The sequence below is a fragment of the Oncorhynchus mykiss genome, chromosome 8 (assembly GCF_057628025.1).
Source record: "Oncorhynchus mykiss isolate SJ-2025 chromosome 8, ASM5762802v1, whole genome shotgun sequence".
Lineage (NCBI taxonomy): Eukaryota > Metazoa > Chordata > Actinopteri > Salmoniformes > Salmonidae > Oncorhynchus > Oncorhynchus mykiss.
In genome coordinates this window covers 78,976,229-78,992,540 of record NC_143029.1, presented here as the reverse complement: position 1 = coordinate 78,992,540, position 16,312 = coordinate 78,976,229, and the positions used below count along the sequence as shown (strand labels likewise).

The 16,312-nt window shown below is 42.2% G+C and overlaps 1 protein-coding gene across 2 annotated transcripts in view; it reads right to left on the bottom strand.

The window, feature by feature from the left end:
* Window positions 1-16,312, bottom strand: part of slc25a12 (solute carrier family 25 member 12) — a 27,667-nt gene extending 11,355 nt beyond the window's left edge. Inside the window, exons 1-9 of one of the 2 annotated variants that reach the window (XM_036986302.2) lie at window positions 16,045-16,312; window positions 15,221-15,274; window positions 11,895-12,040; window positions 3,715-3,830; window positions 3,135-3,274; window positions 2,870-3,016; window positions 2,634-2,772; window positions 1,886-1,979; window positions 1,662-1,746 (exon numbers count right to left, since the gene is read on the bottom strand). In XM_036986302.2, coding sequence (XP_036842197.1) covers window positions 1,662-1,746; window positions 1,886-1,979; window positions 2,634-2,772; window positions 2,870-3,016; window positions 3,135-3,274; window positions 3,715-3,830; window positions 11,895-12,040; window positions 15,221-15,274; window positions 16,045-16,056 — 933 coding nt within the window. In that variant the 5' untranslated portion in view covers window positions 16,057-16,312. Of the gene's footprint in view, window positions 1-1,661; window positions 1,747-1,885; window positions 1,980-2,633; window positions 2,773-2,869; window positions 3,017-3,134; window positions 3,275-3,714; window positions 3,831-11,894; window positions 12,041-15,220; window positions 15,275-15,664 lie in introns of both variants that reach the window. The other variant, XM_036986303.2, reaches the window with a different exon arrangement.

Genomic DNA, 16,312 nt, shown 5'->3' with positions numbered 1-16,312 from the left:
AGCTAAGCGTCAGTATAGAGACAAAGTAGAGTTGCAATTCAACAGCCCAGACACGAGAGGTATGTGTCAGGGTCTTCAGTCAATCACGGACTACAAAAAGAAAACCAGCCCAGTCGCAGACTTCTATGTAAGAATGCTGTTCAGACTACAGCTCAGCATTTAACACCATAGTACGCTCCAAACTCGCCATTAAGCTCGAGAACCTGGGTCTCGACCCCGCCCTGTGCAACTGTGTTCTGGACTTTCTGACGAGACGCCCCCAGGTGGTGAGGGTAGGAAACAATATCTCCACCCCGCTGATCCTCAACACTGGGGAGAAGATGGAAAGTTAAGTTCCTCGGCGTACACATCACGGACAAACTGAAATGGTCCACCCAGACAGACAGTGTGTTGAAGGCGCAACAGCGCCTCAGGAGGCTGAAGAAATTTGGATTGTCACCACTCAAACTTTTACAGATGCACAATCGAGAGCATCCTGTCGGGCTGTATCACCGCCTGGTACAGCAACTGCTCCGCCCACAACCGTAAGGCTCTCAAGAGGGTAGTAACGCATCACCGGGGGCAAACTACCTGCCCTGCAGGACACCTACACCACCCGATGTCACAGGAAGGCCATAAAGATCATCAAGGACATCAACCACCCGAGCCACTGCCTGTACACCCCGCTATCATCCAGAAGGCGAGGTCAGTACAGGTGCATCAAAGCTGGGACTGAGAGACTGAAAAACAGCTTCTATCTCAAGGCCATCAGACTGTTAAACAACCACCACTAACATTGAGTGGCTGCTGCCAACATACTGACTCTACACCAGCTCACTTTAATAATAAAAAATGTGATGTAATAAATGTATCACTAGTCACTTTATATAATGTTTACATTACTCATCTCATATGTATATGCTGTCCTCTATACCATCTACTGTATCTTGCCTATGCCGTTTGGCCATCTCTCATTCATATATTTTTATGTACATATTCTTATTCATTCCTTTACACTTGTGTGTATAAGGTAGTTGTTATGAAATTGTTAGATTACTTGATAGATATTACTGCATGTTTAGAACTAGAAGCACAAGCATTTCGCTACAATCACATTAACATCTGCTAACCATGTGTATGTGACAAATAAAGTTTTATTTGACACACCCACACACACTAGCGCGCACACACACACTAGCGCACAAACAGTAGCACGCACACACACACTAGAGCACACTAGCGCAAACACACACACTAGCGCCCGCGCACACACACACTTGCGCACACACACACTAGCGCGCGCACACACACACTAGCGCACACACACACACACTAGCGCACACACACACACACTAGCGCACACACACACACACTAGCGCACACACACACACACACTAGCGCACACACTAGCAAGCACACACGCACGCACTAGCAAGCACACACGCACGCACACACGGACAGTGGCGCGCACACACGGACAGTGGCGCGCACACACACGGACACTGGCGCGCACACACACGGACACTGGCGCGCACACACGGACACTGGCGCGCACACACGGACACTGGCGCGCACACACGGACACTGGCGCACACACGGACACTGGCGCACACATGGACACTAGCACACACACTGACACTAGCACACACACTGACACTAGCACACACAGACAGGTCTCTTACCTGTTTCTGTATCTCAGCCAGGTGATAGGGCAGCGCTCCCTCCTCCAGTGGGGCTATCCTCTCAATGTCAGAAACGTTCAGACGTCTGAGGCAAAACACAGCACCATTACCAGACAGTATACAATAAGCTTGCCCCAGCATTCTGAACAGGTATGTTTGGTAAGGCACACATACATTATGCATACAGTGCAAGGCTGAAGAGCGATACTCATGCATGTGTTTACCCAGAGTGGGAGTGAAGGCCTGATAACTGGTACAGGATGTCGATCTCCATGGGAGAGATCTGGCCAAACTTGTTAGCAGCAAAGATAAACTCCTCTAGAGAGAGGGAGATCAAGAGGGAGGAAGAGGGGAAGAGAAACAGTGTGATAGAGAAAAAGAGATGGTTAACAAGTCTGCATAACACAGACATACTACATAGAGATTGAGAGAGCTCGCCAAGACTCTTCAACATGACAGTTCCTCTGCTGGCAGCTAACAGACGACTGGGAAGGGTGATCCCACTACTCCTCTCACATGTCCGGAACAGGGTACTCCCCAGGATTTTTTAACAAGGTGGTTCTGCTGAGTACGGCCGGGGAGGAGACCCAGAGGGTGGTAGTGCCCCCTTTGGACTAATTGGACTAAAAATTTGGACTAAAAATGCCTAATGAGAAAAACGCAACAAAAAAGCTAATATTAAATAAAAGTAGTTAATTTTGTATTTGTTGTATTACATAGTGGAGCAGCCAGTCCACAAAGGTGGAGCAGTGCCTCTCGCATTCTTTGGGGAGAACCCTGGTGTGTCGGTACAGTACAGTGTGTGTGGAAGGGTATACGATTGGTATGGATGGGAATACGTGTTACCCCTAGTGACCAGTGTGTTACCCCTAGTGACCAGTGTGTTACCCCTAGTGACCAGTGTGTTACCCCTAGTGACCAGTGTGTTAACCCTAGTGACCAGTGTGTTACCCCTAGTGACCAGTGTGTTACCTTTAGTGACCAGTGTATCCTTGCGGCTACCGGCCAGTGTGCTGTAGATCTTGCGGATCAACTCCATGTTGTTTAGGAGAGAGTTAAATGCATTGAAGTAGGAGAAGCTGACCATGTGAGAGGTGCTGCCCCCCGCAGCCTGGGAGAACAATCACACAGAGGAGGGTTAGAACAGCCAGGCCTCCCCCTGACCTCCCCAACACACCATCACATTTACAGTACACACACGCTCTTACCGAAACCAGGTTTTCCTCCACGAACGGTGTGAGCACGTGGTGTCGGATGGTGGCCATGATGTCACTAAAGTCCATGGCAGAGATTGTGCCGCTTTTGTTCTTGTCCTTCTGGGCAAAGGCCTGGCGCGCATGTTCCAACTGTAACTCCTGTAGACAAAGAAGACTGTGTGTGTGTGTATGTGTGTGTGTGTGTGTGTGTGTGTGTGTGTGTGTGTGTGTGTGTGTGTGTGTGTGTGTGTGCGCGTGCGCCTGTGTGCGTGCGTACCTGTAGGAACTGGGTGAACTCGAGGTAGCTAAGGCGTTTTTTGCGATCGTGTCCAAAGTGCAGGCGAATGAACTCACAGTCCCAGTTAAAGGGGATGTGGTGGTGCACTGTGGTCTGGCTGAAGATGTCCCGCACATTCTCTGTTAAAGGGGAGGATAAAGTGAGAGAGAACCATAGAATTGGAATGAGTAGAATGGGCTTGCCATTGAATGCAATGTTGTGTTGGGAGAAAAGGCGGCCATATTGGGTGTACCATTTTAAAATGTCTTCACATCTCAGAAATCTGTTTCTTTCTGTGAACACAGGGACAATCTGTTCTACTCATTCTGATTCTATGCCAGATTCATCAGATTTAGAATTACAGTAACCTTTAGGCTGAGTGAGTATACTAACAATTTGTATTAGGCATGCCAGGCACACACACCCCCTCTCAAGCACTAAAAAGTGTGTGAGAGAGTGGTTTAGAGAGAACGTAATAGTGTGCTAAATCGTAATCCCATGAACAATTAAATTATTGCAACATTTTCTGGGCTGAAACCATGGGAACAGTTGACGAAAGCATGTACACACAGTAACGTACCAAAAGAGATGTCTCCAGTGCCAGTCTTGTCAAACAGCTGGAAGGCTACGATGAAGAGGGCATCCGGAACACACAGCACCGACTCAAATGCTAAGAACTCCTGGAACGAGATCAGCCTGTGTGTGTTTTGTGGAAAGAGAGAAAGAGAGGCAACATTAAAACACATTACACACATGAAGTCATGCAGGACAAAGCTTCAGTTACACAACATCCAATCAGAAGGAGAAAGGCTCAGCTTTCGCTGAAACATCAGAAAAATGTCAACAATGATGTAGGGTGAGATTAGACCATGCAGTATTTCTAAAAATACTGCATGGTTTCTCCAGACTGAACTAAAATTAGAAGGTTCATTGGGGATTTGCTGCTTGTAGGTCATTACTTTTAATCAGCTCTGAATGACACAGATGTGTGGTTCTGCACCGTGCCAAGCGTGTGCAAAGCCGCCATCAAGGCAAAGGGTTGCTATTTTGAAGAATATAAAAATATATATATATATATTTAGATACGTTTAACACTTTTTTGGTAACTACATGATTCCATGTGTGTTGTTTCATAGTTTTGATGTCTTCACAACTATTCTACGATAGAGGTCGACCGATTAATCGGAATGGCCAAACAATTAGGGCCGATTTCAAGTTTTTCTAACAATCGGTAATCGTCATTTTTGGACAATGATTATGACCGATTACATTGCCCTCCACGAGGAGACTGCGTGGCAGGCTGACTACATGTTATGCGAGTGCAGCAAGGAGCCAAGGTAAGGTGCTAGCTAGCATTAAACTTATCTTATAAAAAACAATCTTAACAATCACTAGTTAACTACACATGGTTGATGATATTACTAGTTTATCTAGCTTGTCCTGCGTTGAATATAATTGATACGGTGCCTGTTAATTTATCATTGAATCATAGCCTACTTCACCAAACGGGTGATTAACAAGCGCATTCGCGAAAAAAAGCACCGTCTTTGCAACAGTGTACCTAACCCTAAACATCAACGCCTTTCTTAAAATCAATACCTGCTGTCGTGGCTGAATCAGAATTAGTTAGGTAACATAGATAAATAAGATGTTTTATCTTATTTTTGGACTATACTGGTAGTTGCAGTTCTCTCTTCTCCAGGGCTTAGTCACTAGGGGCCCAGAGAGGGGAGAGGTCAGGCTGGTCTTCATATGTCATTGTATCTGTTAAACCATGTGATGCTATGAAGAATATCAGAAGGGGAGGAAGACAGAATGGAGGCTTGTCTTCTTATGGGAATGTGTCTGTAACTATTGTATGTCCCCTCTGAGGTTGCCATTATCTTGATTTAGTTTATGACCTAAGATGCTCACTGTCTCTGTGAGCTTGTCCAGGAGGGGTTGTATTTGAGATGGGAGTATCTAGAAATGACAATTGATATATGCCATTGGATGAGGTAATGTTTTGGTCCTAAGTGGTACCAAGAACGAGATTAGAATCTCATCTAAGAGAGCAAACTGAACAATAATTTATAGCTAATGCTATCTAGCTATGGGATACTCCTCTCTCAAGTAAAGTCTTCCTTTGTAATGTTCCTAAGTGTTTCGTCATGTGAGTTCAGATGGGTGTGTCTTAGCTATAAATGATACTAAGAATTGTTTTGTAAGCACTCTCAGAGAATTCATTTATAGACACTGAATTGATCTGAGAGTCACAGGGCTATGGCGAAGCTCATATATAATTAAAGATGGACTTTATAATATAACTCTGACTTGTGTGGTTTGCTCGCTCAATGTTTAGTAATACAGGAAATTACCACGACACTGCATATTTAGTTAATATTGTCTGCTAACATGAATTTCGTTGAACTATGAAATTGTTTCACTTCTCTTGCGTTCTGTGTAAGCAGAGTCAGGGTAAATGCAGCAGTTTGGGCCACCTGGCTCGTTGTGAACTGTGTGAAGATAATTTCTTCCTAACAAAAACCGTCATTAATTTGCCAGAATTGTACATAATTATGACATAACTTTGAAGGTTGTGCAATGTAACAGCAATATTTAGACTTACGGATGCCACCCGTTAGATAAAATACAGAACGGTTCCATATTTCACAAAGAATAAACGTTTTGTTTTCAAAATGATAGTTTGCGGATTTGACCATATTAAAGACCTAAGGCTCGTATTTCTGTGTTTTATTATATTAAGTCTATGATATGATAGAGCAGACTGACTGAGCGGTGGTAGGCAGCAGCAGGCTTGTAAGCATTCATTCAAACAGCACTTTCCTGCATTTGCCAGCAGCTCTTAACTGTGCTTCAAGCATTGCACTGTTTAGGACTTCAAGCCTATCAACTCCCGAGATTAGGCTGGCAATACTAAAGTACCTATTAGAACATCCAATAGTCAAAGGTATATGAAATACAAATGGTATAGAGAGAAATTGTCCTATAATAACCTCAACCTAAAACGTATTACCTGGGAATATTGAAGACTCATGTTAAAAAGGAACCACCATGTTTCATATGTTCTGAGCAAGGAACTTAAACGTTAGCTTTTTTACATGGCACATATTGCCCTTTTACTTTCTTCTCCAACACTTATTTTTTGCATTATATAAACCAAATTGAACATGTTTTATTATTTATTTGAAACTAAATAGATTTTATTGATTTATTATATTAAGTTAAAACAAGTGTTCATTCAGTAGTTGTAATTGTCATTATTACAAATATATATAAAAATCGTCCGATTAATCGGTATCGGCTTTTTTTGGTCCTCCAATAAATCGGTATTGGCATTGAAAAATCATAAAATCAGTTGACCCCTATTCTACAATGTAGAAAATAGTAAAAATAAAGAACTACCCTTGAAAGAATTGGTGTGTCCAAACTTTTGACTGGAACTACTGTACATCAGATAGGTGCAGTGAAATGTGCGGTTTTACAGGGTCAGCCATAATAGTAGTGTGCCTGCCCCCTGGGGAATGTTAGGGTAAAGTGCTTTGCTCAAGGGCACAGGCAGATTTTTTTTTACCTTATTGGCTTTGGTATTTGAACCAGCAACTTTTGGTTACTGACCCAACACTAACTTCTAGGCTACCTGACGCTAGGCTACCTGACGCTAGGCTACCTGACGCTAGGCTACCTGACGCTAGGCTACCTGACGCTAGGCTACCTGACGCTAGGCTACCTGACGCTAGGCTACCTGGAAACTGCTTGTGTCTGTGTAGCGGTATTGTAAGAGAGGGGTAAAGATAAATATTATGCAGGTATTAACCCTGCTGAAAGGAAAAGAGGAGGATAGATGGAGTACTGCTACCAGACACACATCAGCCGAAGAGAGGGTAGCCTGTTTGCCAGAAATCTTCTCTCTCCACTGGCTAACACACACGTCACAGCACAGGGGTAATCCAAACATTAATACCGCATACAATAGTAATGGCTGAGCAATTTAAACACAACTTCATAGATACAATGGACAAGAAAGAACCCAGTCATTAACATTAGAGGATTTGCAATATTCTGTATTACCTCACAGTGGGGGGATGTTCATAGACAAAACAAAGAAGGCCTTAAAAAAAATGTAATTACATTTCTTTTTTTTCAAAAGGAGTCTTGGCCAAATGCAAATAGTCCCACACGAACAGTGGGGGGGAAGTGACAAACCCTTCAACACCAAAGGGGCTGTGGTATTGATGGTACCCTAAATGAAATTATAAAATATACACCCCACAAGTTGGCTGTACTTAAACTCTTTAATATCATCCTCGGCTCTGGCATATTCTCCAATATTTGGAACCAAGTATTGATCACCCCAAGCCACAAAAGTGGAGGCAAATTTGACCCCAATTACTACCGTGGGATGTGTGTCAACATCAACCTTGGGAAAACCATCTGCATTATCATTAACAGCAGACTTGTACATTTCGTCAGTGAAAACAATGTACTGATCAAATGTCAAAAATTGGCTTTTTACCAAATGACCGTACGACAGAACAAATATTCCCCCTGCACACCCTAATTGACAAACAAACCAAAACAAAGGCAAAGTCTTCTCATGCTCAGTTGACTTAAAAAATGCTTATGACTCAATTTGGCAAGAGGATCTGCTATTCAAAATTTATGGAAACTGGTGTTGGGGGAAAAACATAAAACATAATAAAATTAATGTACACAAACACAAACAATTCTTCCCACAAGGTCGTGGGGTGAGACAGGGATGCAGCTTAAGCCCCACCCTCTTCAACATATATATCAATGAATTGGCGAGGGCACTAGAACAGTTTGCAGCACCTGGCCTCTGAGAAACACTTGCGGCTTGGTAGCTGATATTTGTGGTTAATTGTACCTAGCAGCTTTTTAAAGCCTGGCATTTCTACTGTAAAGATTGGAAGCATATCTTTCGCTATAAAATAGGTCACTGCATCCGTTATCTCAAATTTTTCTTGTCATAAGGGATTACGTTTGAAACTAATTTGGGTATGGTAGTTTGTCTTTTAGCAGACATTTTGGGAATTGGGCGACTGGAATCGGCATAGTCTCACGCATTCCTCCCATTCCTGATGTAAAGGGTTTGTTGTACTTCTGCTTTTCGTAGCAATTGTCTTTCGACACATTTTGCACAGGACATTCGTTTGCTGAACATCAGACCCCTTAAACCCAAACCATTTCCATATGTCTGAAAAAACATTGCTGCCCTTTTTGGGATGATTTCAGCTTCACAAGAGGCTGAGCTGGCTTCCTCACTTTCCATTTTGGTGGAACTCTTACCGCCGCTACACTTCTCCGGTGTGGTTACGATTTGTGAAAGGCTGTCTAGGGTTGTGATTGGTGGATAACCTCTGTGCACGTGTTGTCAGGCAACTTGGACATGATTAGACTTTGGGCTGACAGAGACGAGACAGTGAGATGCTGCTCGTGCTGCTGGTGGTTCTCTGATCCACCTCTATGCAGACGACACCATTCTGTATACTTCTGGCCATTCTTTGGACACTGTGTTAACTAACCTCCAGACGAGCTTCAATGCCATACAGCTCTCATTCCGTGGCCGCCAACTGCTCTTAAATGCAAGTAAAACTAAATGCATGCTCTTCAACCGATCGCTGCCCGCACCTGCCTGTCCGTCCAGCATCACTACTCTGGACGGTTCTGACTTAGAATATGTGGACAACTACAAATACCTAGGTGTCTGGTTAGACTGTAAACTCTCCTTCCAGACCAACATTAAGCATCTCCAATCCAAAATTAAATCTATCATCGGCTTCCTATTTCACAACAAAGCATCCTTCACTCATGCTGCCAAGCATACCCTTGAAAAACCGACTATCCTGCCAATCTGTGACTTCAGAAATGTCATTTACAAAACAGCCTCCAACACTCTACGCAGCAAATTGGATGCAGTCTATCACAGTGCCATCCGTTTTGTCACCAAAGCCTCATATACTACCCACCACTGCAACCTGTATGCTCTCGTTGGCTGGCCCTCGCTTCATATTCGTTGCCAAACCCACTGGCTCCAGGTCATCTCTAAGTCTTTGCTATGTAAAGCCCCACCTTATCTCAGCTCACTGGTCACCATAGCAGCACCCACCCGTAGCACGCGCTCCAGCAGGTAAATTTCACTGGTCACCCCCAAAACCAATTCCTCCTTTGGACGCCTCATCTTCCAGTTCTCTGCTGCCAATGACGAACGAATTGCAAAAAATAAATCACTGAAGCTGGAGACTCATATCTCCCTCACTAGCTTTAAGCACCAGCTGTCAGAGCAGCTCACAGATCACTGCACCTGTAAATAGCCCATCCAACTACCTCATCACGATACTGTTATTATAATTGTTTTGCTTCACAGTATCTCTACTTGCACATTCAACTTCTGCACATCAATCACTCTAGTGTTTAATTGCTAAATTGTATTATTTCGCCACAATGGCCTATTTACTGCCTTACCTCATTTGCACACACTGTATATAGACCGTTTCTCTATTGTATTATTGACTGTATGTTTGTTTATTCCATGTGTAACTGTGTTGTTTGTGTCGCACTGCTTTGCTTTATCTTGGCCAGGTCGCAGTTGTAAATGAGAACTTGTTCTCAACTGGCCTACCTGGTTAAATAAAGGTGTTCTCAACTGGCCGACCTGGTTAAATAAAGGTGTTCTCAACTGGCCGACCTGGTTAAATAAAGGTGTTCTCAACTGACCTACCTGGTTAAATAAAGGTGTTCTCAACTGACCTACCTGGTTAAATAAAGGTGTTCTCAACTGACCTACCTGGTTAAATAAAGGTGTTCTCAACTGACCTACCTGGTTAAATAAAGGTGTTCTCAACTGACCTACCTGGTTAAATAAAGGTGTTCTCAACTGGCCGACCTGGTTAAATAAAGGTGTTCTCAACTGACCTACCTGGTTAAATAAAGGTGTTCTCAACTGACCTACCTGGTTAAATAAAGGTGTTCTCAACTGACCTACCTGGTTAAATAAAGGTGTTCTCAACTAGCCTACCTGGTTAAATAAAGGTGTTCTCAACTGGCCTACCTGGTTAAATAAAGGTGTTCTCAACTGACCTACCTGGTTAAATAAAGGTGTTCTCAACTAGCCGACCTGGTTAAATAAAGGTGAAATACAAAAATATTTTAAAAATATAAAAATATGGAAAAAACTTGATCGCCCTAACTAGAATCTGAAGTCAAATGTCTACTGACATTTGACATCTGCCTGCATTCATTCAAACAGCACTTTCATGCGTTTTGCCAGCAGCTCTTCGCAAGCACAGCGCTGTTTATGACTTCAAGTCTATCAGCCTAATGGCTGGTGTAACCAATGTGAAATGGCTAGCCAGTTAGCTGGGTGTGCACTAATAGCGTTTCAAACGTCACTCGCTCTGAGACTTGGAGTAGTTATTCCTCTTGCTCTGCAAGGGCCGCGGCTTTTGTGGAGCGATGGGTAACGCTGCTTCGAGTGTGGCTGTTGTTAATGTGTTCCTGGTTCGAGCCCAGGTAGGGGCGAGGAGAGGGACGGAAGCTATACTGTTACACTGGCAATACTATAGTGCCTATAAGAACATCCAATAGTCAAAAGGTATATGAAATACAAATGGTAGAGAGAGAAATATTTGTATAAATACTATATTAACTAAAACTTCTTAGCTTGGAGTATTGAAGTCTCATGTTAAAAGGAACCACCAACTTTCATATGTTCTCATGTTTTGAGCAAGGAACTCAAACCCTAGCTTTTTTACATGGCACATATTTCACTTTTACTTCTCCAACACTTTGTTTTTGCATTGTTTAAACCAAATTGAAAATGTTTCATTATTTATTTGAGGCTAAATAGATTTTTATTGATGTATTATATAAAGTTAAAACAAGTGTTCATTCAGTATTGTTGTAATTGTCATTATTACATTTTTTTTTATTATTAATAATATATATATATATATACATATTTTTTTTTTTTTTTTTTTTAAATCGGCCGATCCCGATTTTTGGGGGTCCTCCAATAATTGGTATCGGCGTTGAAAAATCATAATCGGTCGACCTCTAGTCCCAAGCTTGTAGCGTCATACCGAAGAAGACTCGAGGCTGTAATCGCTGCCCAATAATTACTTGACACATTGGGGGGGAAAAAAAAGAAAAAAAATGAGTAAACTACAATGCTATTTGGCACAGAGAGTACTCAGTGTACAGACTCAGTGAGCTTAGCCTTGTTATTGAGAGGCCACTGTAGGCAGACCTGGCTCTCAAAACAAATTCAAGATTTATGACCTGTTGCCACAAGAAAAGGGCAACCAGTGAATAACAAACACCATTGTAAATAGAACCCATATGTATTTCCCTTTTGTACTTTAACTATTTGCACATTGTTACAACACTGCATATAGCCATAATATGACATTTCAAATGTCTCTATACCTTTGGTACTTTTGTGAGTGTAATGTTTACTGTAAATTTTGTATTTCTTATTATCTATTTAATTTGCTTTGGCAATGTAAACATATGTCCCATGCAAATAAAGCCCTTTGAATTGAAATGAGACACAGGAGAGAGAAATAGAAAGGGAAGGAGACAAGTCAGGATGCTTGAGCAACTGTTCCACAGAAAAGGAGAACAGAGAGAGAGAAGGGAGGCAGCTCTTTACCCATCTTTTGGTGAAGAGGGTGTGCGAAATAAAGATAGACATAGAGGAGGATGACAGAGAGAGGGTGAATGTAGGCAGCTCCTTACCCGTCCTTGGTGGTATCAGCTACACCTGCGATGAGCTGGACAGTTTTGGGGTTGTGATGGATCTGTGTGTGTAGGCCCAGGTATTTCTGCACAAAGTCCCCCGGGGTCATCAACTTCTCGCCATCTGCATCCACCACACTGGCATGCTGGAGGGGTTATGACAGAGTCACACTGGGTCCCTTCCTTGTACTGTTATAACAATCATAACCCTGAGCATTATCAACTCCTCTGTCATGCTTAGAAGGGTTACGACAGAAACCCACATCACGTCATTTTGAGTTTCCTGCTAAACACTGACATGTTGAGGGGGGTTAGGATAGAATGCATACAGGTGGAGTTTGAGTTCCTGACTTAACGCTTATCCAACACACTGGCACGCTAAGGTGGTTCTAAATGTGACGCTATAATGTGGCTCTTACTTCTTCCCGGGTAGACACACACGATTAGGGCATTGATTTTGTTAAGGCCTCACACTCTGGCAGTATAAACTGTGCACTGTGTGTAGACACTGTCTGAACAACTGGAAAGCCTATATATACATAAGATATACTCAATCAATGAGCATCACTCTCCAAATATAACTACGTATGACAATAGCCACAGAAAGTAGTTTGGGGGTGCTGCGATTTTTTTTCTTGCCCATGTCTATATCAGACCACTAACACAGGACTAGCAAAGGCCCAGTGCACTACTTTTGTGAAAATAATTTAAACTAAATGTGTGAGTGTTTACCAGCATGTGACTTGAGTTTGATAATTATCTGTACAAAACAGTTAATATGAAAATACTTATGGACTATAAAAATACTTCCTTGAAATGTTTTCCAGTCTCTTGAAATACTTTGCAAATGCAACTTTTTCTACATTAAAATGAACATTTCAGTTTCCTTTACATTTTAGTAGATGCTCTAATCCAGAGCAAATAACAGTAGTGAGTGTATACATTTTCATACTGGCCCCCCATTGGAATCGAACCCACAACCCTAGCATTGCAAGCGCTATGCTCTACCAACTGAGCCACATCACCACAAACCACTTGATGTCTCAATGCACTAAATGTTTTTCCATCATGGTGATGGAAAGTCTACAGGTACAAACCAAGATGACCAGTCTATGTACAATACAGTAATATACATTTACATTTAAGTGGTTTGTAAGGATGGTAAATTAATACTGTACAAAGTGGTTGTTTTTCATGTTATTTGATCAAGAAAAATATTTAATTTGATGTAAATGTTTGAGAACAGGGTTTTGTTCTTTCTGGATTCCATTAGAATGACATCACAGATAAAGGGACAGGGCAACAACTCTTACAATTCCAACTATTGAATCCTGCAAGATACTGTTCTTCATTATACAAGTAACTTTCTTGCTAAAGCGGAGATTGAATGATTTTTTTGCTGCGCAACAAATATTGGTCTGCTAATACCAGTGCACCATTTTTTTTAAATACAGTTCATTTTTTAAATTCTTTTTCAGGGGGTGCTACAGCACCCTCAGCACACCTACCCGCAGTTATGCATATGACTTGACATGTCCGACTGACAACTAAAGGTGAACTAGCCTATTTACAAAGATTCCTTAGAGGAATAAGAACTTTGTAGAAAGTATTTTGTGTAAGGTATCTTTAACTAACCTTTCATTTTAGTAATTTAGCAGACACTTTTATCCAGAGCGACTGACAGGAGCAATTAGTGTTAAGAAACTAGCACAAGGGCACACTGACCAATTTTTCATCTAGTCGGCTCGGACTAGCTGTCGCCCCAGCTTTGTGAGCTAAGCCATCTTGGGCTTTATGTTATCAGTAGCTCTATTAGCCCATACAAGGCACGGACTGCTGTTTCATCCACAGAGCCATGAAGGATCAAGCACAACAGTGTGCAACTGTGAATACACTTTAGAAGAGCCCTTATTTATGTTCAACATGGAACTCACAGCTTCAGCGGGTTCTGAGAAATGCTGAATACTAAATGCTGTAAATCTTTCAATGTTTTGACTAATACATGACCTCTAAACTCTCACATGACATACAGTATGTAAAATGTGTATAACCCCCTTTGTATAGCCTAATGTACCATCTGCTAACTGACCAGGTGAAAGCTATGATCCCTTATTGATGTCACTTGTTATATCCACTTCAATCAGTGTAGAAGGAGAGGAGACAGGTTAAAGAAGGATTTGTAAGCCTTAAGACATTGTGTATATCTGTGTCATTCAGAGAGTGAATGGGCAAGACAAAATATTGAAGTGCCTTTGAACAGGTTATTAGGTGCCAGGCGCACTGGTTTGTGTGTCAAGAATTGCAACGCTACTGGGTTTTTCACATTCAACAGTTTCCCGTGTGTATCAAGAATGGTTCACCACACAAAGGCCATCCAGCCAACTTGACACAACTATGGATACCATTGGAGTCAAGATGTGCCAGTATCCATGTGGAATTCTTTTGACACCTTGTAGAGTCCATGCTCCAATTAATTGAGTCTGTTCTGAGGGCAAAAGGGGCGCAACTCAATATTAGGAAAGTGTTCCTAATGTTTTGTACACTCTGTGTATAGGTGCCCTGCCAGGAAGGGAAACAGGCAGAACTGACAGCCCTCCCACAGTGTGAACACAGGCGTTTAGCTTTGTAATTCAGCCGATAGATGCTTGCTTACTCCATCACAGAATGCCTGCCACATTCAAACACAGGCAAATGTCACATGACTCAAGCTATGGCAGAGGGATTTCTTGTGGCAAGGTTAACTGACACTGATGTTTGCTACCAGCCGGGCACTCATGCCATGCCCATACATGTTACAGCCTGCGCTTCTCAGTGATTTAATGCATAGGGTGCATTAATACTCTATAGCCTCTTGTCCATGTAGAACAGATGAAGTGGAAACACTTGAGATACACCTTTCACCATGAATGTGTATGTTGTGTGTATTTTGGTATTTTATTAGGATTCCTATTAGCTGTTGCAAAAACTGCTGCTACTCTTCTTAAGGTTCACACAAAACATGTAATAATACTTTACATTAATAGTCAAGAACAGCTCAAGGACAGAACTACATAAAGTGTGTGGGTTGGTCTTTAAAGAGCATGGTGACACAGCTCCCCACAAGATTCCCTCAAGCTAAATCATGACTTCAGTTCACCCTGGGGGGATTGTGACCCTAGATGTTTCCCCAAGGAACTCCATTTCGCATCATCTTCCTGATGGCGGAGGTTAGGATTTAGGGAGGGTAGCTGATTCCAAGCTGAGATTGTGAGTCACTTTGCATATAAACTGTGCATAGTGATTATTTGAGGCAGGCTAAAAATTGAAGGACAAATAGTTGTTCTTACCTTCTGAAAGATAACCTTCAATTCGCTCGGGTCTGCCCGTTTGGTGGATTGCACCTGCCAAGCAATATGATTAAGATAAAAATGTTAAGGTAATGACTCGTTCTGCAGAAAAAACAAGTACACAGCGACTAGTTACATTTACATAATGTAAACGGTTAACTAACTAGCTGTTTGGTTTTGTAATCAATCCTAGCTAGCTGACACTGGGATAAAGTGTGTCTCCTTGCAATTTGAAATTTCAAATGAAAAGATTCCAAAAGCAAAGAGGACTTGAAAGACTGCTAACCTACAAGACATATAATTATTGTCAAAACGAATGCTAATGTAAAGTATCACACCAACTGTTCCTGCAGGTGAGTTGACCAGGAAACACTGCTACTGCTAACTAGCTAGCTACTGGCTAGTTAGCTACAGTAACGTTACTCAAAAGATGAAGACACAAACCCTTCTTCAAATGACTCGTTAGGTTTAAAACAGCAAAGAGCAGAACGGATAAGAGGGTATTTAGACACACGATGGTAGTTGAGTGATGCGGTTGTCATTATTGCACAATCTTGTGAGTTCGTAAATAGCTAGTATCGCAATGTTAATCAGATGTAGACGCTAGCCTTATCGCTAACTCCGCCTTGTGGATATTCATTCAAGGCCAGAGACCGGGCGTTACCGCAGTGATGCACGGAGCAATGAATGCCCTACACCCGACAAAAAGAGACTCAAGTAATCCTTTAAACGATATAGTCATATACCCAATACAAAACAGATCAAACATGCAGACAACATTAAAAGCGATTTCTGAAACGTAAAGCAAGCGATGCCGAAGTCACCTTGACCGCCATGTTGGTTTTGACGTCACGTACAGTTAGCTGGCGCAGGCGCTTTCACTGCAGAATTCCAAATAAATTAATTGAAAAGCAAACTCCGGTCTAATGTGAGACGGTTGTATCAACCCCACTATTCTAGTCTAGTGCGTGTCCCTCTGACTCTGTTCTAAAAGTGGGTGTGTGTGTCTCTTCGGCTGTAGCGGTCGTGGTTCGAGCATTCCAAGGGTGATGTAAGGACACGTTTCTATTGCACAGTGTCTAAGCCTGAGTG